The sequence below is a fragment of the Grus americana genome, chromosome 10, assembly GCF_028858705.1.
Source record: "Grus americana isolate bGruAme1 chromosome 10, bGruAme1.mat, whole genome shotgun sequence".
NCBI classification, from domain to species: domain Eukaryota; kingdom Metazoa; phylum Chordata; class Aves; order Gruiformes; family Gruidae; genus Grus; species Grus americana.
The window spans coordinates 1,425,491-1,442,432 of NC_072861.1; the positions used below are offsets into that span (position 1 = coordinate 1,425,491).

A 16,942-nucleotide genomic window follows, 5' to 3' on the forward strand; every position below is an offset into this window, starting at 1 on the left:
TAGGCTCTTGCCCTTCGTGCTTGCCAGAGCTAGTATCAGGCTAGACACTGCTCTGTGTTTTGGGGTCCAGAGAATGGGGTTTGTTCTTTTAGCGTTATTTTTTTAACATCATTGGTACCATATTGCAGCTCAGAGTTATTGGCCTTATTAGATTACAAGGATTGCCTTTGTGCCGCTGGCATACAGAAGGCGTTTCATACACCCTGCCTGCCTGTCCGTAGAGGAAGAAATACAAGCTGTGTGTTGGTACAAAGGTTATTTTCATATGCCTGCGCAGTAGTTGCTTTGATATGTAGCGCGATTAAGCCAGTGAAACTCCCTATAGATCATAGGATAAAATTGTTCAGTGTCCAGCAGATTAAAGGTATTTCTGAAAGAAACGATGTTCTGACACTTCGTTTTTTGGCGTGATGCGGATAATCAAACCTAATGCGTCGGGGATACCTCCTCAAACACTTGCGTCGAACGTAAGTGCTGCTATAAAACATGGTTACCTTATGCTGAACGGAAGATAGCGTTTGCCTGCCCTGGTGAGCTGCTGCAGCTTGTTATTTTGAAGTTTATACTTTGTAAAAGGCATGAACTTCAACGGGAAATCGAGAAAAGACAGCTCTTCTGCGTTGTCTCTCCAGCTGCAAGTGTTGAACGTGGAACTAAAAGACTTTCTTCTTTTTCCTTTACAGGTAAAAATCTCTACACCAATGAATATGTAGCGATCAAACTGGTAAGTAGAAGATTCAGATGTTCTTAAACAATTTGTACTTAATGTTAAGCATTCAGACAAAAAGCAACCTTCTCGCTTTGGGCTTAATGCTGCTCTTACCCTCAGCTAGAATGACTTATTTAGCTAAGGTAAATTCTTGAGAACACTAAAAAAAAACTAGGAAGGAACCCATCCCTTTCACCTGCTGAACATTTTTGGTACTTACATGGTCTGTACCTGTCTTACACCACTGAGAGCCTTGTCCCTCTTTCCAGGCTGGCTGCCAGGTCCCAGTGACGGGCACCGATTGCGTGTTTGCCACCTCTTCCCACTCCCTGGGCTGAGTTTTTGTTCAGGACTCCATCAGGTCTCCAGACCCTTACCTCTCTCTGGATGGACTGTTGTCAGAGCGTTTGGTTAGGCGTGTGGCACTGTGCAGCCTGCTCCTCCGTGGTTTTGGAGTCGAGAGGCAGGAAACGGGGTGTTTGAATGGTTAAAATTCCCTTGGGGAAAGAATAGCACAGCTCGGTCTGGTCTGCAGCTGAGAGACTGCAGATGCAACAGGCAAAACAAGATCCAGTGCAGCAAAGGTCGGTCTTTCCTCTAGCTGATTTGGATGGCCAAGGATATAGAGCCACAGCATTTTCAGGATGATTTTCTCCTTTTACGTCATAGGATGGTAAAAATGAATCAAATTGGCTTACCAAAGCGTTGCAGGAGTTGCATTAGAAAACCCGAGACCCGACAGTAGTGAACTTCAGAACTTGTGCAAGCAGCTTTGTTCACAGCTCTCTTCTCAGCCAGTATCACCAGCCTCAGCACCAGTTATCGGGTTATTTTCTGCCCTGCAGTCGATATAGCCCTCCCCAGGTGCACGCAAGGACAGCGAGTGGTCCAAGTAAAAAGTCTTTTCCTGAAGAGCTTCAGGGCACGAAGGAACTGTGGTCAGCGGTGGTTCGGAGTCTAGGCGATAATGGAACTCTCGAATTTGTAGCTCCTCCAGATTTATAAAATCATAGCCCCGTAGTTTTTTATGCCTTAACTTCTCCTATCTATAAACAAAAACTTTCATTAGTCTCTTGGAGCTTTCAAATTTGATGTGTTTGCCTGATGTGCTCTTTTCTCACCCGTGTGCTCTTTAATCACAGAGCCAAACCCTAGAATCTGAAGTTAAAGTTGTAACGCTAATTTAATATTAGCAACAAACACACCTGCTTGCCCAACCGATGTTGTCTGGCAAAATGACGGGAGTCATTCAGATCACAGAAGATCAGGATGGGCTCGGTGCGTTAATTCTGATCACATTTAAGTGCCACAGATCTTACATCTCTATCGTTCTCTTTATATGATGTACAGTAGATGAAAAATAATTAGGGCTTTGCAGGAGGGACGTGTTTTCAAGCCTGTTGGCAAATGTCAGAAGATACTCTCTAAAATAAATATATAAATGCCTGCAGCGGAGCTTAGGATGTCCTTGATACGGCTCCGCATCGGGAAGGAGGGCTGGTGCTTGCTTTTTAGGCAGCTCGCTTTTTAGGCAGATCCGACAACAGAAAATGCGCTGTGTACGCAGACAAGGTGTTTTATTGAATCAATAATGCTTCTCATTTGCTCTTGTTTTCAAAGATAATCTCACAAAGTTATAGGATTGGAAGGCGTAAGGAAGTGATAATACAGGAAAAAACACAGCTGTATTAGTCCAAAGGGTGCTTGTTTCTCTCAAAACAGTGCCTGCAGTGACACCTCCCAGAAACCTGAGACCTTTCCATACCCCTCTGGCAGAGCTCAATGGCATTACCTTTATTGCTACCTTCATCTTACCTTTTTTTTTAACTTTTTTTTTTCCCCCCCGGCAGCATTCTTTCTCTTTTTTCCCCCAAAATATCTGAGCGTTAAAGCAGTTACTCCTCAACCCCCTCAGGTTTTATTTGCCCTGTTGTGATTCATCCTTAAAAATCTCCGGTCCTTCGCGTTTGAAGGACTGGAATTGCCATCCGGTGGCCATCCAGGCATCCGCATACCTGCTCCGTTCCTGAGGAGATTAATGAGGGAACGGTAGAAGAAACGGGGTGTTTTTTGGCCTCTTAATCTTAGACTGTATTCCCCAGGAGTAAAAATTACTCAGCGCCCTCACAAGCAAATACGCTTCTCTTACGTGTGTACTTAACTGTCATTTTCTTTATCCTTCCAATAATTTGCGGACTAGTGGTAGAGTAGCTGCATTCAGTGTACTTGAGGACAACATTTTCTCTTTTATCTGTGTCATCAGACCAAGTCAAAACCCTGCTCCAAGTCTTTCTAGCTGTGTGAGATCATCTTCCGCAACTACAACCCTGCTGCCTCGGCTATTCGTGCCTCCTGTCGTGATGTTAAAGCTGGAAAACTAGAGAATTGCGTGACAGATGCCAAAGAGCTGATCAGAAAGTGCTGTGAAATTCAGTGCTAATGTCTCACGGTTTCTCTTTGGGGGTGAGGATTGTGCTGCATCTTGGAAAACTGCTGGCGGTGGAAAATACTGCCTGTCTTCTGACTTGCGTGCTGTCACCATACAGCTCCTCGTCCTGCTCTTCAGCTGAACGTTATTCAGTTGAGGGCATCTAGTTCACGGAGGAGCTTGTCTTCTGAAATACCTTAGCTGTATTTACTGGTTTAGCCTTCTGAGAGTTTTTAATGCCGAGTTGTACGTAGTAGGAATTTTTTCCCTGCCTGAAACCAGCCCGTTGCCGTACCACGCGCCTCGCCCGCGCCCTCTCGTAGCGATCGCGATGCCTGCTGGTTTGAGCTGTGGATTTTGTACGTTAGGCAGTAGCAATTCCGTTATTTTCCACTACAAACGCAACATCTGCCAGCCTCCTTAAGCCCTTGGCCTGCAGGACAACCGTCTGTTCTGGTATGATCTTCTCGGAGGCTGCCACGACTCTGCAAGCGTCCAGAGCTCAGGCTCCAGCAGCTCCTGATGCAGAAGTGGCTTGGGCTTAACGTTCCCTGATTTTTGTCACGAGCACCCTCACGTCCTCAGACATCAAGCCTTCTTACCTCTAGCCAAATAGTTTATTTGGATAAAGAAACAATTTACTGAACAGGCCAAGTTCCTGTTGCCCTGAATCCCTTTTGCTGTGCAGGTGTCTATAGACTCTCCCTCAAGCCACCATTGACAATTATCTTCATTTAAATACAACTTAGGTAACAAACCTGGCTTTGCGTTGCTTTATATTTGCCTTCAGTACAGGTTCAGTTTTGCCTTCGGAATGTTTTTCACCGTTGCTTTCTAAGTGATTGGTCATATTTAACTTCTGAAGCTTTTTGAGAAGCAACCAGGAGCGTTTTTCCCCTCTTGCTGGCAAACGGAGGGGGTGACTTGAGCGGGTGTTGACCAGCTTGGCTGGAAGTCGAATTACCTGAATTCCTGTACAAAAATCGTTCTTCCGACTCAAAAAGAAGTCTTTAATGTGGAGTTCACGCCAACCGTAGACATTAGTCTTACAGTACAGACCAGAGGTGAAACAAGATAAAGTGGATCAGCTAAAGCCTTGGTGTCCTCTCGTGCAGACAGAAGAGTTATTCCACCATATCGAAGACGTCTGTGTCTAAGACGATCTTGCTGTGACTCATAGGAGCCGATGTGAAACACGACTTTTTTGGTGTTGGTCTTAGGGGACTCCTTTATAGGCAAACTTCTAGCTGATGAACTCATCAAATAGAGAATTATTTAGCAGGTTTTTGAAATTCAGACTGATTTTGGTGCTGTGCTGTGGATTTTAACGCCGTTTTGAGCGTGGAGTGTTTCTTTTGTCAAAAGCGAGGAAATAAGCAAACAAAAATTGAGGCCAGTATGAACTTCCATTTCAAAAATGTCTGGGCAGTAGGTGAATCCACGTTACTGCCTGTCCCAAGTGCATAGTTTTATTGAAAATGTAATTACTCAAGTCTCTTAATCCTCTCCATGTTAACTTTATATTTTTAGAAGCTTTGTAATCTTGCATGTTAACGCCTTTATGGATCATAGGCATTAAGTTTTGTGCGTAAAGTGCAGATGAGTAACAGTTGAGAAATGTAACGTTTCGGGTGCATTGCAGACTTATCCTTTTTTTAATTTTTTTTTTATTCTGTGTATAAAAATAGAATATTCTTGAGTGCTTTGAGATGGTTGACTGGCACCTGCTACTGAAGGGGAAGACTACCTCTTCTGTGTTTCCACCAGATACCTGGCTGCACTGTAGTGCTCGTTGCAAGCAAGACTGCAGGTTTATACAACTGTGGTCTGACTTAAAACACAGATATATGACTCAATATTTTTCAAAAATACAGGCCAGTGACCAACAAAAATACTGTGGGCAACCACAGTCCACAAAGCGAACTCGGGACTTGATCTTTTGCAGCTTTGACTTTCTTCCAACCAACGTCCAGGGTCATTCTTCAAGGACCAGGAGTTTTGTGGAACGATTCTTGAATTTCACTGCCATGAATTGGTATTTAAATGAGGAAGTTATTTCTCCTCTGGCGTGCATGTTGCAAGTCTTTTTGTTCTCTGCTTATTTAAGTGACGTCTGTTGTTAGACTTTCAGTCTAGGCTGTTTTTATCTTGAACAGTCACAGAACTTCAAGCAGAGGATATAACTCTTTTCGGTCAAACTGATTTTAACCAACTTTTTTTTTTTCCTGTTTTAGGAACCAATAAAATCGCGTGCGCCACAGCTTCATTTAGAATACAGGTTTTATAAACAACTTGGAAGTGCAGGTAAGTAAACCTGCCTTAAGCTTATAGAAAGTTTGTGATTTCGTTGTTAAGTCAAGTGTTGCCATCATATTTGTTGTGTAACTCTGACTTGAACTTACTGATCTGGGCAAATTCTTTTAGCCTCACACGAGTTTTGGAAGAGATTTGGTCAGAATAACATCATAGTGATACTGGGTAATTATAGGGACCTGGAAACTCTCGTTAGTAAACTGACTGCTGAGTCAGCGAGGATCGACTGACACGGGAATTACCCATGTAAGTGTCTTTGTAAAACATAGGAACCTTTGATGGGAGGGAAAGTTATTTATGTATAGAATGATGGATTTCAAAAAGGTGACATAAAGCCTTAAAATCTAGGAAACTGTGTAAGAAGCCTAGAGCTTTTCTAAGAAAAACCTGAAACACTGTTTTCGTGAATATTTACTACGTCCTAAGAGTGTCCAAAAGCCCACGGGCTTGGTATCCTCTGTGCGACAGGAGTCTACAGCAAGTGTATCAGGATAAGCCAAAGGTGGTTTTTATTAATTTTTTTATTTTTTCTGGCAAGCTGTCTGATTTTCTTAATGTAGGACTTGAGCTTGTGTCTAATAGTGCTTGGGTTTTCCTTCTGTGAATTTTTGGTTGCTTGTTAAACCTATAGAGACTTTTAGCATCGGCCGTTTCCCACAACAAGGATTTCCACAGCCTCGACTACCCACTGCATGAGGATGTCTCTCCGAAGCAAAGATTTTCTCTTTGCTTCATCTCTTTGCCTTGGTCATATATTGACCTCAAGTTTTGGAAAGTTTCCTACATTACTGTCTTTTTTTTTTTTTTTACGCTTTCTTCTGATTTTATTTTTCCTGTTTTTTCCTGGATGGACCTAACTTCCACTTGCAGAGGATGCGCTCTCGTATTACCAAAATACTGATTTGAACAGAATGAAAGATATATCTACTCTGAACTCATAATATGCGGTACCTGAGCAGCGGTCCTGCATTTTTCCTTTTTGCTTGTTCCAACAATTTTTCTAATAATTTTCCTTAATTTCGTGTGGCGCATCCTCTGGAGACTGGGTGCTATTGCACTCTACGTTTTGTGGCTTCTTTGCTCCTTCTAGGGCGCAAAATCTGGGATGCGGGAGCCAATTAAGTTGCCCCTATTGGAAACACCAAAGTATTGTTGTTGGGTTGTTTGGTTTTTTTTTAGAGAGGACTTGTCCGCTGAAATAAGGTGCTCGTTTCTCTGTGCTTTGTATTCTGGCGGTAGCATCCTACCGCACACAAACCTGTTAGGTTAACGTTGTCGCTTAATTCCAGTTACCTGTGCTTTTGAGATTTAGGGCATTGCTGCTGAAGCCTTTGTAGTAAATAAATCAAATGTAGGTTCACAGAATAAGTGAGACGCTTAATTCTGCTCTTCTCTCCTTTACCTGAGTTTTGTTGACGCTTGCCATCTCTCCGATACCCCGGCACATGTGTCTCATGACACGCAAATGAATCCCAATCTACTTTTTCTACACCTCTTGGCTTTCTACCACTCTTTAAAGATGTTCTTGAGGAATTTTAAAACTGATCAAATGTTGGGGGCTTGGCTTTACTTTGGTTAGATTAAATATTTTTAATGGGTTTTCTCCTGTTCCTAATGAATCTAAACTTTTCATCCTACAATGCGTAACCGACGCAGAGCATTTCTGCCCAGTCTGATGCTGTGCACGCTAATGGAAGTATTTCTGAGTGTGCTGCCATCAGCCATGGAGATCTTGCCTTTCAGATCTCTCTTCCCTTCATTCTAGGGGGGGGCTGACTGTCATCTCAAGCCTTTTTGCCAGTGTTTGTCAAGAGACTCTTGAGAAGCCTCACAAACAACGTGACTTTTATTTCTGTCTCTCTGTGGTCCCACGAGCATTGCAAACCCAGCTCTGATAATCTGTTAAATGCCATTAGGAGCTCTTGTGCTACAGTTTTGCTAAAACAACTGGAAATAGGCCAGGAGCTCGGGTGGAGGATGTGAGCCACGTCTCTGGTCTCTCCATGAAACTTGGAAGCGGAACAAAATAAATTTTGGTGGAGTCAGACTGCCAGGACCAGGGAGCCTTAACTTGGTGTCTGCGCGCCACGCTGAGAATTAGGGGAAGACCGTCTGTCTGTAAAAACAGATTGGTGCTAAATATGTGACGACTTTGGGGAAAAGATGGGTCTGTTCTCAGTGATGTTGTTAATGCCAGGCTCCTCCTAATGGTCCTTGCTTAAAAACTTCAACTGCTCAAACAGCCAGCCTTGAACTTCCAGTAAGCAGGACTGGTTACTTGAAATTATCGTAGACTCATCAAATGAAGACTAGAAGTGTCCAAACCCATGGTGCGTATGACTCGGACGAGAACAACGGTAGCTTTGCCTGTGACATGCTGTTCAATAAATTAGCCAATTAATCTTGCCAAATAACGTGGCTGACTGCGAACCTCCCACCGTTAGCCTAAAAAGTAATACTATTAAAAGCATTGCTGTAACGCCGCAGTAGCAGCGTGGTCCTCTTGTTAGTGCAACCGCTGCGTTCAACTGCCTGTACAACCAGATGGTCTCAGCGAGCAGCATCTCTATGAGAAGTCAAAATCATCATCACCTGCAGCATTTGGAGAAAAATGTTCTTTTTTCCTAATGAGAAGAATTTTAATGGTGATTTCCTTTTTTTCTGGATGTTCAGAATAAATGTTTTTAAGGTGTATTATTCTTGGATACTAATCATAAGAAAACTTAGCTTGGAAGGGACCAACCTACTTGGCCATGGATCAAGTAGGAACTGTCTTGTAGATAGGTTTGTGTGTGTCGAAAAAAATGTTTCATCTCTAATATGTGACTGAATGCGTCCACGTGAAGTTGGGACTGGCCTGGAGGGAAGCGTTTTGTGGCAGTCAGCCTTCCAAGAGAATGGTCTTGGGTGCTAAAGACCGCAGAAAACTTGACCATGACTTGCTTGCAACGTACCAGATTGAGAAGCGCAACTCAGGAGCTTAAAGGTTTTGTGCATGAAACCCCCTGCAGAAGTCCAAGCAGTGTTAAGGAGGGATGAAGTGCTCAATCACACTGGTAGGACAAGTGCTACTTTTGGAGAGAAATTTGCAACCAGACTTGGGAGTCTGGTCCTGCAGTATATCGCACAGAATACTTTTTGGGCGCTTTTGCCCCAAAATTTTAGAACAATTCTACAGTTCAATGCCCAAAGGATTTATGTCGCTATCGGTTACCTGCTTCACTTGTTGCCATCATCAAAAACTAGTGAAATTAGTCTTTTTTTTTTTTTTTTTTTTTTCAAAGCTATTCAGTCTAGTTCTGTGTTTTCCTTGGTGTAGTTAACCAGAATAGGAAGCAGCCCAATAATCCATGGCTCTGTCAGAAGTTAACTCCTGGGATGAGCTTCCATGTGAGATGTTTCCACGTGAGCAGAGGAAGCGGCATGGTTGTGTGATAGCTGCCTCTTCCTTTCGCAGCTACTCTGTGGCTTCCTGTGCCACATGCTCCATCAGCATCGATGTTTAAAGACTTTCTGACAGGGCACCGAAGTTGCATCTCTTACGTCCCATCAGCACCAGCTTCTTCAGATCTTCAGATCAGATTCAGCTGAAGATCACTAGTCAGCTTGGATTAACTGAGTAGAAGGCCAGATTTCTTGTGTCTCATACATCTGAAGACGTATTTCACACTAGATTAAGATGTACTGGAGCAGTGAAAAGTTTGATAAAGGGATCTGAACCGTGTGAATGTAGCTCTTTTTGGTGCTTCTCAGAATAGCTCAATACCGGTGGATATATCAAACGGATTCAGAAGTAGCTAACAGAGATGGTCCTGGGCCAGAAGAACCAGCTATCAGGTGTCCCTGATGCGCTTCTGCAGGTAATTGATGCTGTCTTTGATGTTTCGATGCCTCCCTGTAGTAAGAGAAACTAATAGCTCCCCTATAATGTCCTTGCCCCTCTAAATGGGGGGGTGTTTGCTCATAGAAAGGGGTTTTCATGATTCTTCCCAGAACTTTTCTACACCCCCCCCAATAGAAGAGGCGAGGGCCTGCTGCACAGTGACCATCTGCTGGTTTCTTCTGTCTCCCTGTGGAATTAAATATGTAATAACCTAAAATAGTTTATGACTCCTTTGCCTTAACGTAGGCAATGAAACAAAAAAAGGAAACCGCAGGCACGGAGTCAAAGACCTGATGGTCAGTCCATAGGGCGTCTCGGGAAAGGACGAGAATTCCTGTAGGTTTTAGATAGTCGGGATACGATCCGCTTGCTGACCAAGATAACTGGAATAGTTTTAACAATCTCTGTGCAAACTAGTTGTGTTGCTCTGTCGTCAGTCCTATACGATGCAGATGTCATACTGAACTGTTTCATGGTTCCTCTTTGTCATGAAGTCCACGTGAGCGTGCACAAACATCCTGACGTAGAAGATTCATCCTGGCCTGGGCTGTCCCCAGGATCTCGCTTTACTGGTGGTGGCACGGTCAGTCCTGAATTTTTTTTTTCTTGCTGGGTAGTACCTACCTGGGTATGAACACAAGTAGCACAGCTATCCACAAGAAGTCCAAGTGTGATGGGTATTGCCCAAAATTAGGCTCTTGCCCTATGAACCTCTTTGAGGACTGGCTACTCCAGGTGTTCCTCTCCTCCTCTTCAGTGCTGGTTCCTCTGCTTGCTGGGCTTTGCCTTGCTCTGAGGGTTCGTACGGCTGCTTAAATCTGCTGCTTCTGTACCTCAGGAACAAGAGGATCTCCCCCTCCGACTTGACTGGATTCTCTTACGTCTCCTGGGGCTGCCAGAAGCAATTCAAGTCTTCAGCGTGTTTCCAGTGTTGGATCAGACACTTCAGCATGTCGTTTGTGTCCCCTGTACTCGAAGTTTGTGGAGAAAAGGCTTGGCTTCTTATCATTCACAAAAAATAGTCAAGGCCGTACAGCTTGCAGGATGGTGAGCGGAGGAGCTCCGTCCCCGCCGCAGGCTGACGTTTGAGTGTCTGGTTCCCCCTTTGGCTTGAGCCGCTCTTTCCCGTGCGTAATGTGGACATACAGGAGGACGTGGCCACGATTTTATCTCTGCCCGTCCCATCCTTTGGATTTTTGGCTTCAATCTGCCACGGCTCCTCCACGTCCTTTTGCGCACGCTGGTTATTTCCAGGCAGCTGGGTTGAGTTGTGCTGCAGGAGGATGGCTGGGTGCTGCAGGTACCTGCCTGCGCAGCCGTAAAGCTGATGCCTCTCCTCATCCAGCTGCTGTTGGATCCAAGGGAGCTCCTGCATCCATGTCTGCAGAGCCTCCCAACGGACACGGACGCCAAATCCTGAGACTTTTAAGATGACCTTTGCCTGAAAGTTTTGGGTTTGTTTTTTTTTTCCTCTCCAGCTGTGCTGGTTGGAGGGGAAAAAACCCTTACCTCTTTCTATACGCTTTGCTGAGAAGTTGTCTGCTGCGTCGATGTATACTTGCAAAGCTTTAACTTATTTTTTTTTTTCCCCAAAGTATGTTTCACCCCTAAACTCTGAGCCTTTTCTCGAGGCCAGGGAGCCCACTGCTGCATGACCGTTACTGTATCGCTCTGAGCCCAGTTCCTCTCTCTCAGGATGTGACCACGGCTGAAAAACATCTCCACACAGTCAGGAAGCTGCTCTTTAATCCTGCGCTTCCACACAAATAAATAATTCACTGTGGTCCTGGGAAGTACTGACTTTCTAGCAGTGACCAGTAGATGTACAGGAATGAATTTTTTTTTGTTGTTTTGTTTTGTTTTGTTACTGCATTTCAAAGCGTCTCTGGCATCTCTCCCCTGTGGTTGTTAACGCCGTACGTAATGCCTTCCCCGTAAGCTCTGCCTTCGGAAGGTAAAATGGAGTAGTGCTTATTTTCAGGTTTCTTTTGGCTGCGTTGAGCTGACGATCGAGTTCCCCCATAGTGACAGCTTCTGCCTGTGCACAGAGTGTGAAGAAGTCATGCATTTTTGATTCAGTAGTAGCTTCTTTTTATATCAGCTGGGTGATGAGCCACACCTTCCCCCCCCTCCTCACAATCCCACCTTGGCACACGTGATTCACAGCGCTCCGGTGTCAACGCGCGTTGAGTTTCGTGCGATAGCTCTGCAGCCAGCGCTTATCCCCGGGGCAGGGAGGTGACGTTGGCAAGTGGATGTCAAACGTAATGAGCCTCTACGGCGTCATGGTGGAAAGCGGGAGAGGAGTCTGATACAGTGGAGGATCTCAGGAAACCGAGAAGATCTCTGCTCGCCCCAGCCCACGCGATAGATGAGTCACAGCCTACGAGCAGAATATACGGACTCAGGGGAGGGGTATGTCGTTACATATAGAATATCGACGGATTCTGTGGTTTTGTTTTAATTCTTGCTCTGTAAACAAGTTCACCTCTAATGAAGTATGGAGTCTGTGTGTTTACTCTTGGACCTCTTTCTGTCGCACAACTCGCTGGAGTGAAGCAGTCTGTTTACTTGTCAGGAAGTAGGACCAAGGAAAACGAAGGCGGTATAAATAACCGAGCCTTTTACATAGTCTAGTCAATATTTGCATATATATATTTTTTCAATGTAGCTGAGCTGTCTGCTACTCCATACTGCGTATTAAGGTAGCTTTTCGGGATTGCCCACGGTGAGCATGTTTTTCTCATTCCGTGTTGCTTTACTCATGACCTGCTGCACGCTTTGTACGTACCCGTGTCCTTTATGAAGAAATTCTTTCCGTGCCTGTTGCACAATGCTGTCGCTCACGTAGCAATTAGGTAGGGGTCATTTCGGTAAGACTTGTTATACGGATGGATGTAAACAAGTCACCGTGGTGGTGCGTGCTGCCGCTACCAGCTTTTCACGGGGAACTCCCTACGCGCAACGCTTTTCCCCAAGGGAGCTGGAGTAACTCCAGGCCACGTAAGTGAGGGCTAATGCAAGATGTCTACACCCTTGTTTAATTAAGGAGAGTGAACATACGCATTAGCTGTTGCCACGGTGGTTTTTATCTTCAGAAATCCCACTCGTGTTTGCCACCTCGATGGAAACGTTGCCGTGGCTGGGAGTGGAGCCGGCAGAAGATCACCCCGCAGTAAGGTGCTGGTTTGGGGCACGAGAGCGCCGCTGGGTGGGGATTGCCCCTCTGCACCCCGACGGGGGTTTGCGCTGGCGTGGAGCGACACGTGGCCGTGGCCTGAAGCGCGTTTGTGTCCTGCTTCGTTGTACGGAAAGGTTTGTTCATAGCTGTCACGCTGCAACGCTCTGGATGAGCACCGCGGCCTCCTCCTTTGAAATATTTGGAAATATTTTAGAATCGAAGGGTCTGGTCACTATAAGTATTTAATAAGTCACTTATTAATCTGTGCAAAATGATACAAAACTGACGTCCGTTTGCATGGAAAGCAACTCGCGCCTTTAGGTCACATCTTGCGTTTAATCATTTCCCTACTTCCGATCCCTGCGATAATCCCTAAGGCTCGTTTTAAGCTCTTGGGTTAATTTTCTAACAGCGAGGAAAAATTCTTCTCCCTTCATTCTCAAATCTTGCAAAGAGACGTGCCACCAGTGATAGGCTTGAGATGCCTCAGCAGGGAAACGTGGTTTCGTTCATCCGAAAATGGCCTTTTTAAACAAAAAGTGCAACACACGTGGAGGTCCCTCACGCTTAGCTGCACCCTTAAAGCCGTGATCAGCTGCTTCATTATAAAGCCTGGGTAATCTAACGAACTTTCGAACTCGAGGGATCTCTGACTTCAGAGCTTTTGAATTGCAAAATAAAATGTAGGGGAGTGCTGTAACACGCCCAGTTAAAGCCTGCCTGCTCGCAAAGCTGGCTTGCTGTTCATCTCTGGGGGATAATATTTTGCTATCTAAAAATACTTTTTTTTTTTTAATGTGGCAGGTCCCTCGTTAGGAAGGGCTTCCTGAACATGCACATTTCAGCGTCTCTTTTAACATCAGAAGTTTTGACTTCCTTGGGCTAAATTTAGGCTTCGTCAACTGGAAGCTATCAGATGCTTTTAAAGCAAGGCCATTAATATTTGAATATGAGATTAGGGCAGTTTCCTTTTTATATTTCAAAACCTCCTCGTACATCTCTTACTCTTCCGGTATTCACTGCAGTCATCACAAATCAAAATCCACCGACATCGGGCAGCGTGTGGAGGGGAACGGCAGGATGCTGGGAAGCTGAAAGATACCTTTCCCGCAGATGCTTTTCCTTGAAGCCTGACATGCGCCGCAACGGCGGTCGTAAATCGGTAGCAGTCGGACGCATTTGAGCCATCCCAGATGCCTGGGTGGGTGGTTCTGGTAGACGGCAGTGTCCGCTACGGGTGGGTCGTGTGATGTGCCGCTTGGTCCAGCTGCTGTGAGGATCCAGCTGGGCTTGAGGAGAGGGTGGGCCGTTTAATCATGAAGGTCTCTGTGCTGCTGCTGGTGCTTTCTAGCTGAAGCGTCTCGTGCTTGCTAGCAGCTTGTTGCACCCGGGACTTTGGGTGCCTGAGCCGTTTGAGGAAATGAAAATACTCGATGTTTGAAGATAACCTTTGGAATTCAGATTTGGGATGTGTAAGTTGAATGGAAAACCCAGTTTGACAATTAGGACCACGATAATTAATAAGGATGCAGCAAGCGCTTAGCCCTGCTGTTCTGCTTTCCTTGCCCTTCTGTGAAAATTTTTCAAGCCGTTGGGATGCTGCACTTACAGCTCTAGACCTCAACTAGTTTTTAAGATTAGTTTTCTGGAGGGCTGATGTGTCTGGCATTGAGTACTGCCTGGATTCAAACAAAGCCGATTCCGTTTTGGAAGGTGGCTGCCTGATTTAGTGGGAATCCTTTCGTGTGTTCGTGCTTCCTCAGCGCAGAAGCATCCTAGGCATGCTGAAGGTTTTTAAGGTGCTCCTCACCTTAAAGAGAGAAACACTTGAGGTGTGCCAGGGAGGTTTGATGCAAGTGAAGTTCTGGTACGTAGGGCTGCCCGCCTCCCAGACCAGCTATTAAATGGGTTTGGGGTTTGCATTTCTGAGCTGTGCCCTGCCTGCTATTCAGAAACCTCCTCCCGTCTCTGAAAGATAAGCCGCAGACTCTGCCCCTGAATCTGTAATGGATCCAGCTATGCCAGAAGAACTTTTCAGCAAGCTCTGCCCTGGGTGGAGACTTGCAGTTTTGTAATAATTTTTCTGTCTGAAAGTGGCAGTTTTTCCTTCAAAACTCCATTCCTACCTGCTTGTGCTCAGCTATCTTAAGGTGAACCAAAGAGATGATATCTGGAGGTAGTATCTTATTTAGCACCTCTGAACTTCTGTTTTGCAGGAGGTTCTCCTGTGATAAGGGAGTGGGAGGCTTTCCGTCAGGCTGGAAGGACCATGTAGGGCAACGCTTTCCTACTAATCTGAAAAATCCCTTTTTCCCCTCAAAAACTACAATGTCTGATACCATTGGCTGCTTTATCCGGCTAAATTGGACCAGTCCGATCTGTCATCCAAGACCCAAATGCTGTTGGATCGGTGACCAATACCGCCTGTACATGCCAGTTTTGCCTTACGTTGCTGCGCCATCCTGGCTGGAACGACTCCCGGCCACCGCACAGAGACGTGGGTTGCAGCTGAGCTGTAATTCAAGCTGTCAGATTCCCTCTGCGTTATCATCGCAGCCGTTACACCTTATTTTGCAGCTGGCCGGCACGCCGTAAGCTTGAAGTACCAACTTAACTCGTGCTATAGATTTTTGGCGTGTGGATGGGGAGGAAGTAGGGAGCCGGTAAAAGCTCTGCCTCCAGCCGACAGTCTCCAGTGGAGATGAGCTGATGATGAGGGGCCACCGGGGACTCGGTGTGATCAAATCAAAAAGTTTCTCTGGACAGCAGAGGAGCGATTCAGCAGAAGTCTTTTATTATTGCTGCTTTCTTAGCATTTTTCATCTTCCAAGAAGTAGCCTGTTCCTTGGCACTGCTTCTGGAGTTAAATTTGTCTGCTGCTGAGCACTCTCTTCCCACCAAGAAGTTCTGTTGTTGGTTTTAAGCATCCTGTAGATTATACCTGTAATGTAAGTAATATGCATAACTTGTTCTCAAGGGAAAAACAATGCAATCACAGAGCATACCCTTATTCATCTCAACATCTCTGTTACCTGGTTAAAATGAAGAAGCCCAAACCTGCGACTTAATTCCTTTCAGCAGGTAGAGCTGACCCAACGCAAGAACTGCACAGCCCAGGAAAACTGAACAGGAAACAATTTCTCTTTGGCATTAACCAGCAGAACCGAGTTGGCCATCACAGATGTGATCTGGCTTTGCACCGACCGGCAAAACTCACCCGGCGCGGTGACCTGGGCCACGTCGTTCTTGCTAGATCCATCACACAGGAGCCACCATCCCAGCTGCGAAGGCTGCCGATAGCGCCTGGCTGGTGGGACAGCGTGGAGCCGATGTCCGGAGCGACGTACGCCTTCAAACCGTGAAGCCGAGCTTGGAGGTAGAAAAGCATCCTGGGTTTGCGATGTGGCTGTAGTTTAATTACACGAGAGCTTTTTGGGCAAATCCCGTTGCCTGCAGTAGGCTGCTGTAACCCTTCGCTTAACCCTCAAGAAGTTGAAAAGCTGCAGCACCACAACTTCTCCCACCTTTCAGCAAAAACACGGGCTCTGCCGAGTGCACAAATAAACCCAGAAAGCGAAGCAGGAATGCTTTTGAAACCTTTTGCTATTTTCTTCTACCCCATCCCTGTATCACTGGTGCATGAGAAAAGGAAGATAATTAAGCTGGAACTTCTTGGGATGGGTTAAAATAACTCTTCTAAAAATTTCCCAGATTTTGAAAGTCTTCCTGCAGCTTAGCCTTTCCAGCTAGGGCTGATTCTCCTCCCAATCTTTTTTGATTCTTACGAATACGAATGTGGACGTCCTCTTGGTACCCTCTCTGAAACAGCTTCTTTCTTTGTGTATGTGAGTTGTTGTTTAATAGAATCTAGCTGTGATATCAGGAAACCAGCTTGTACAACTCAAGGAAAATTGAAATGCCACCCCGTTTTAATAACACAACGATCGTGAAAATTGTTTTTCTGCAACTGAAGTAAAAATCACATTGTTTGGATTTTTACCAGCAGCAAGAACAAATATGTTCTTCCTTCTGTCCTTCCCATCTCTGTTTTTCTTCTGTTCCTTTTCCCGTACCTTTTTTTTTTTTTTTGATAGCTTCAAATACTAACGAGCTACTCAAAACACAGCAGGGATTCGATACATCCTGCATATCCTGAGAAGATGCACAAACTATGCTGGGTTTCTGGAGTGAAGCTGGAGTCTTGGAGTCTGCGTGGAAGCCATGCTTTACTTGCAAACTCGTTGGGAGATAAGCGTAGCTCTGTCTACTCATGGCTTGTACACAACTATTGGACCGTTGTGCGCCGAGCGTCATCTCTTCCCATAAAACACTCGGCCTTCTCTGCGGTCATCAGGGGAGAAGGTATCGATCCAACTTGTGACGTTCTCCTGTGCTTCGTATCCAAATACCTCTTGGGTTCAGAGGGCG

General features: G+C 45.3%; 1 protein-coding gene across 9 annotated transcripts in view; it reads left to right on the top strand.

The window, feature by feature from the left end:
- CSNK1G1 (casein kinase 1 gamma 1) overlaps positions 1-16,942 on the top strand; it is a 103,972-nt gene that overhangs the window by 52,243 nt on the left and 34,787 nt on the right. For all 9 annotated transcript variants that reach the window (XM_054836895.1, XM_054836900.1, XM_054836902.1 and 6 more), the window contains 2 exons: positions 684-724; positions 5,372-5,441. In XM_054836895.1, coding sequence (XP_054692870.1) covers positions 684-724; positions 5,372-5,441 — 111 coding nt within the window. The remainder of the gene's footprint in view (positions 1-683; positions 725-5,371; positions 5,442-16,942) is intronic.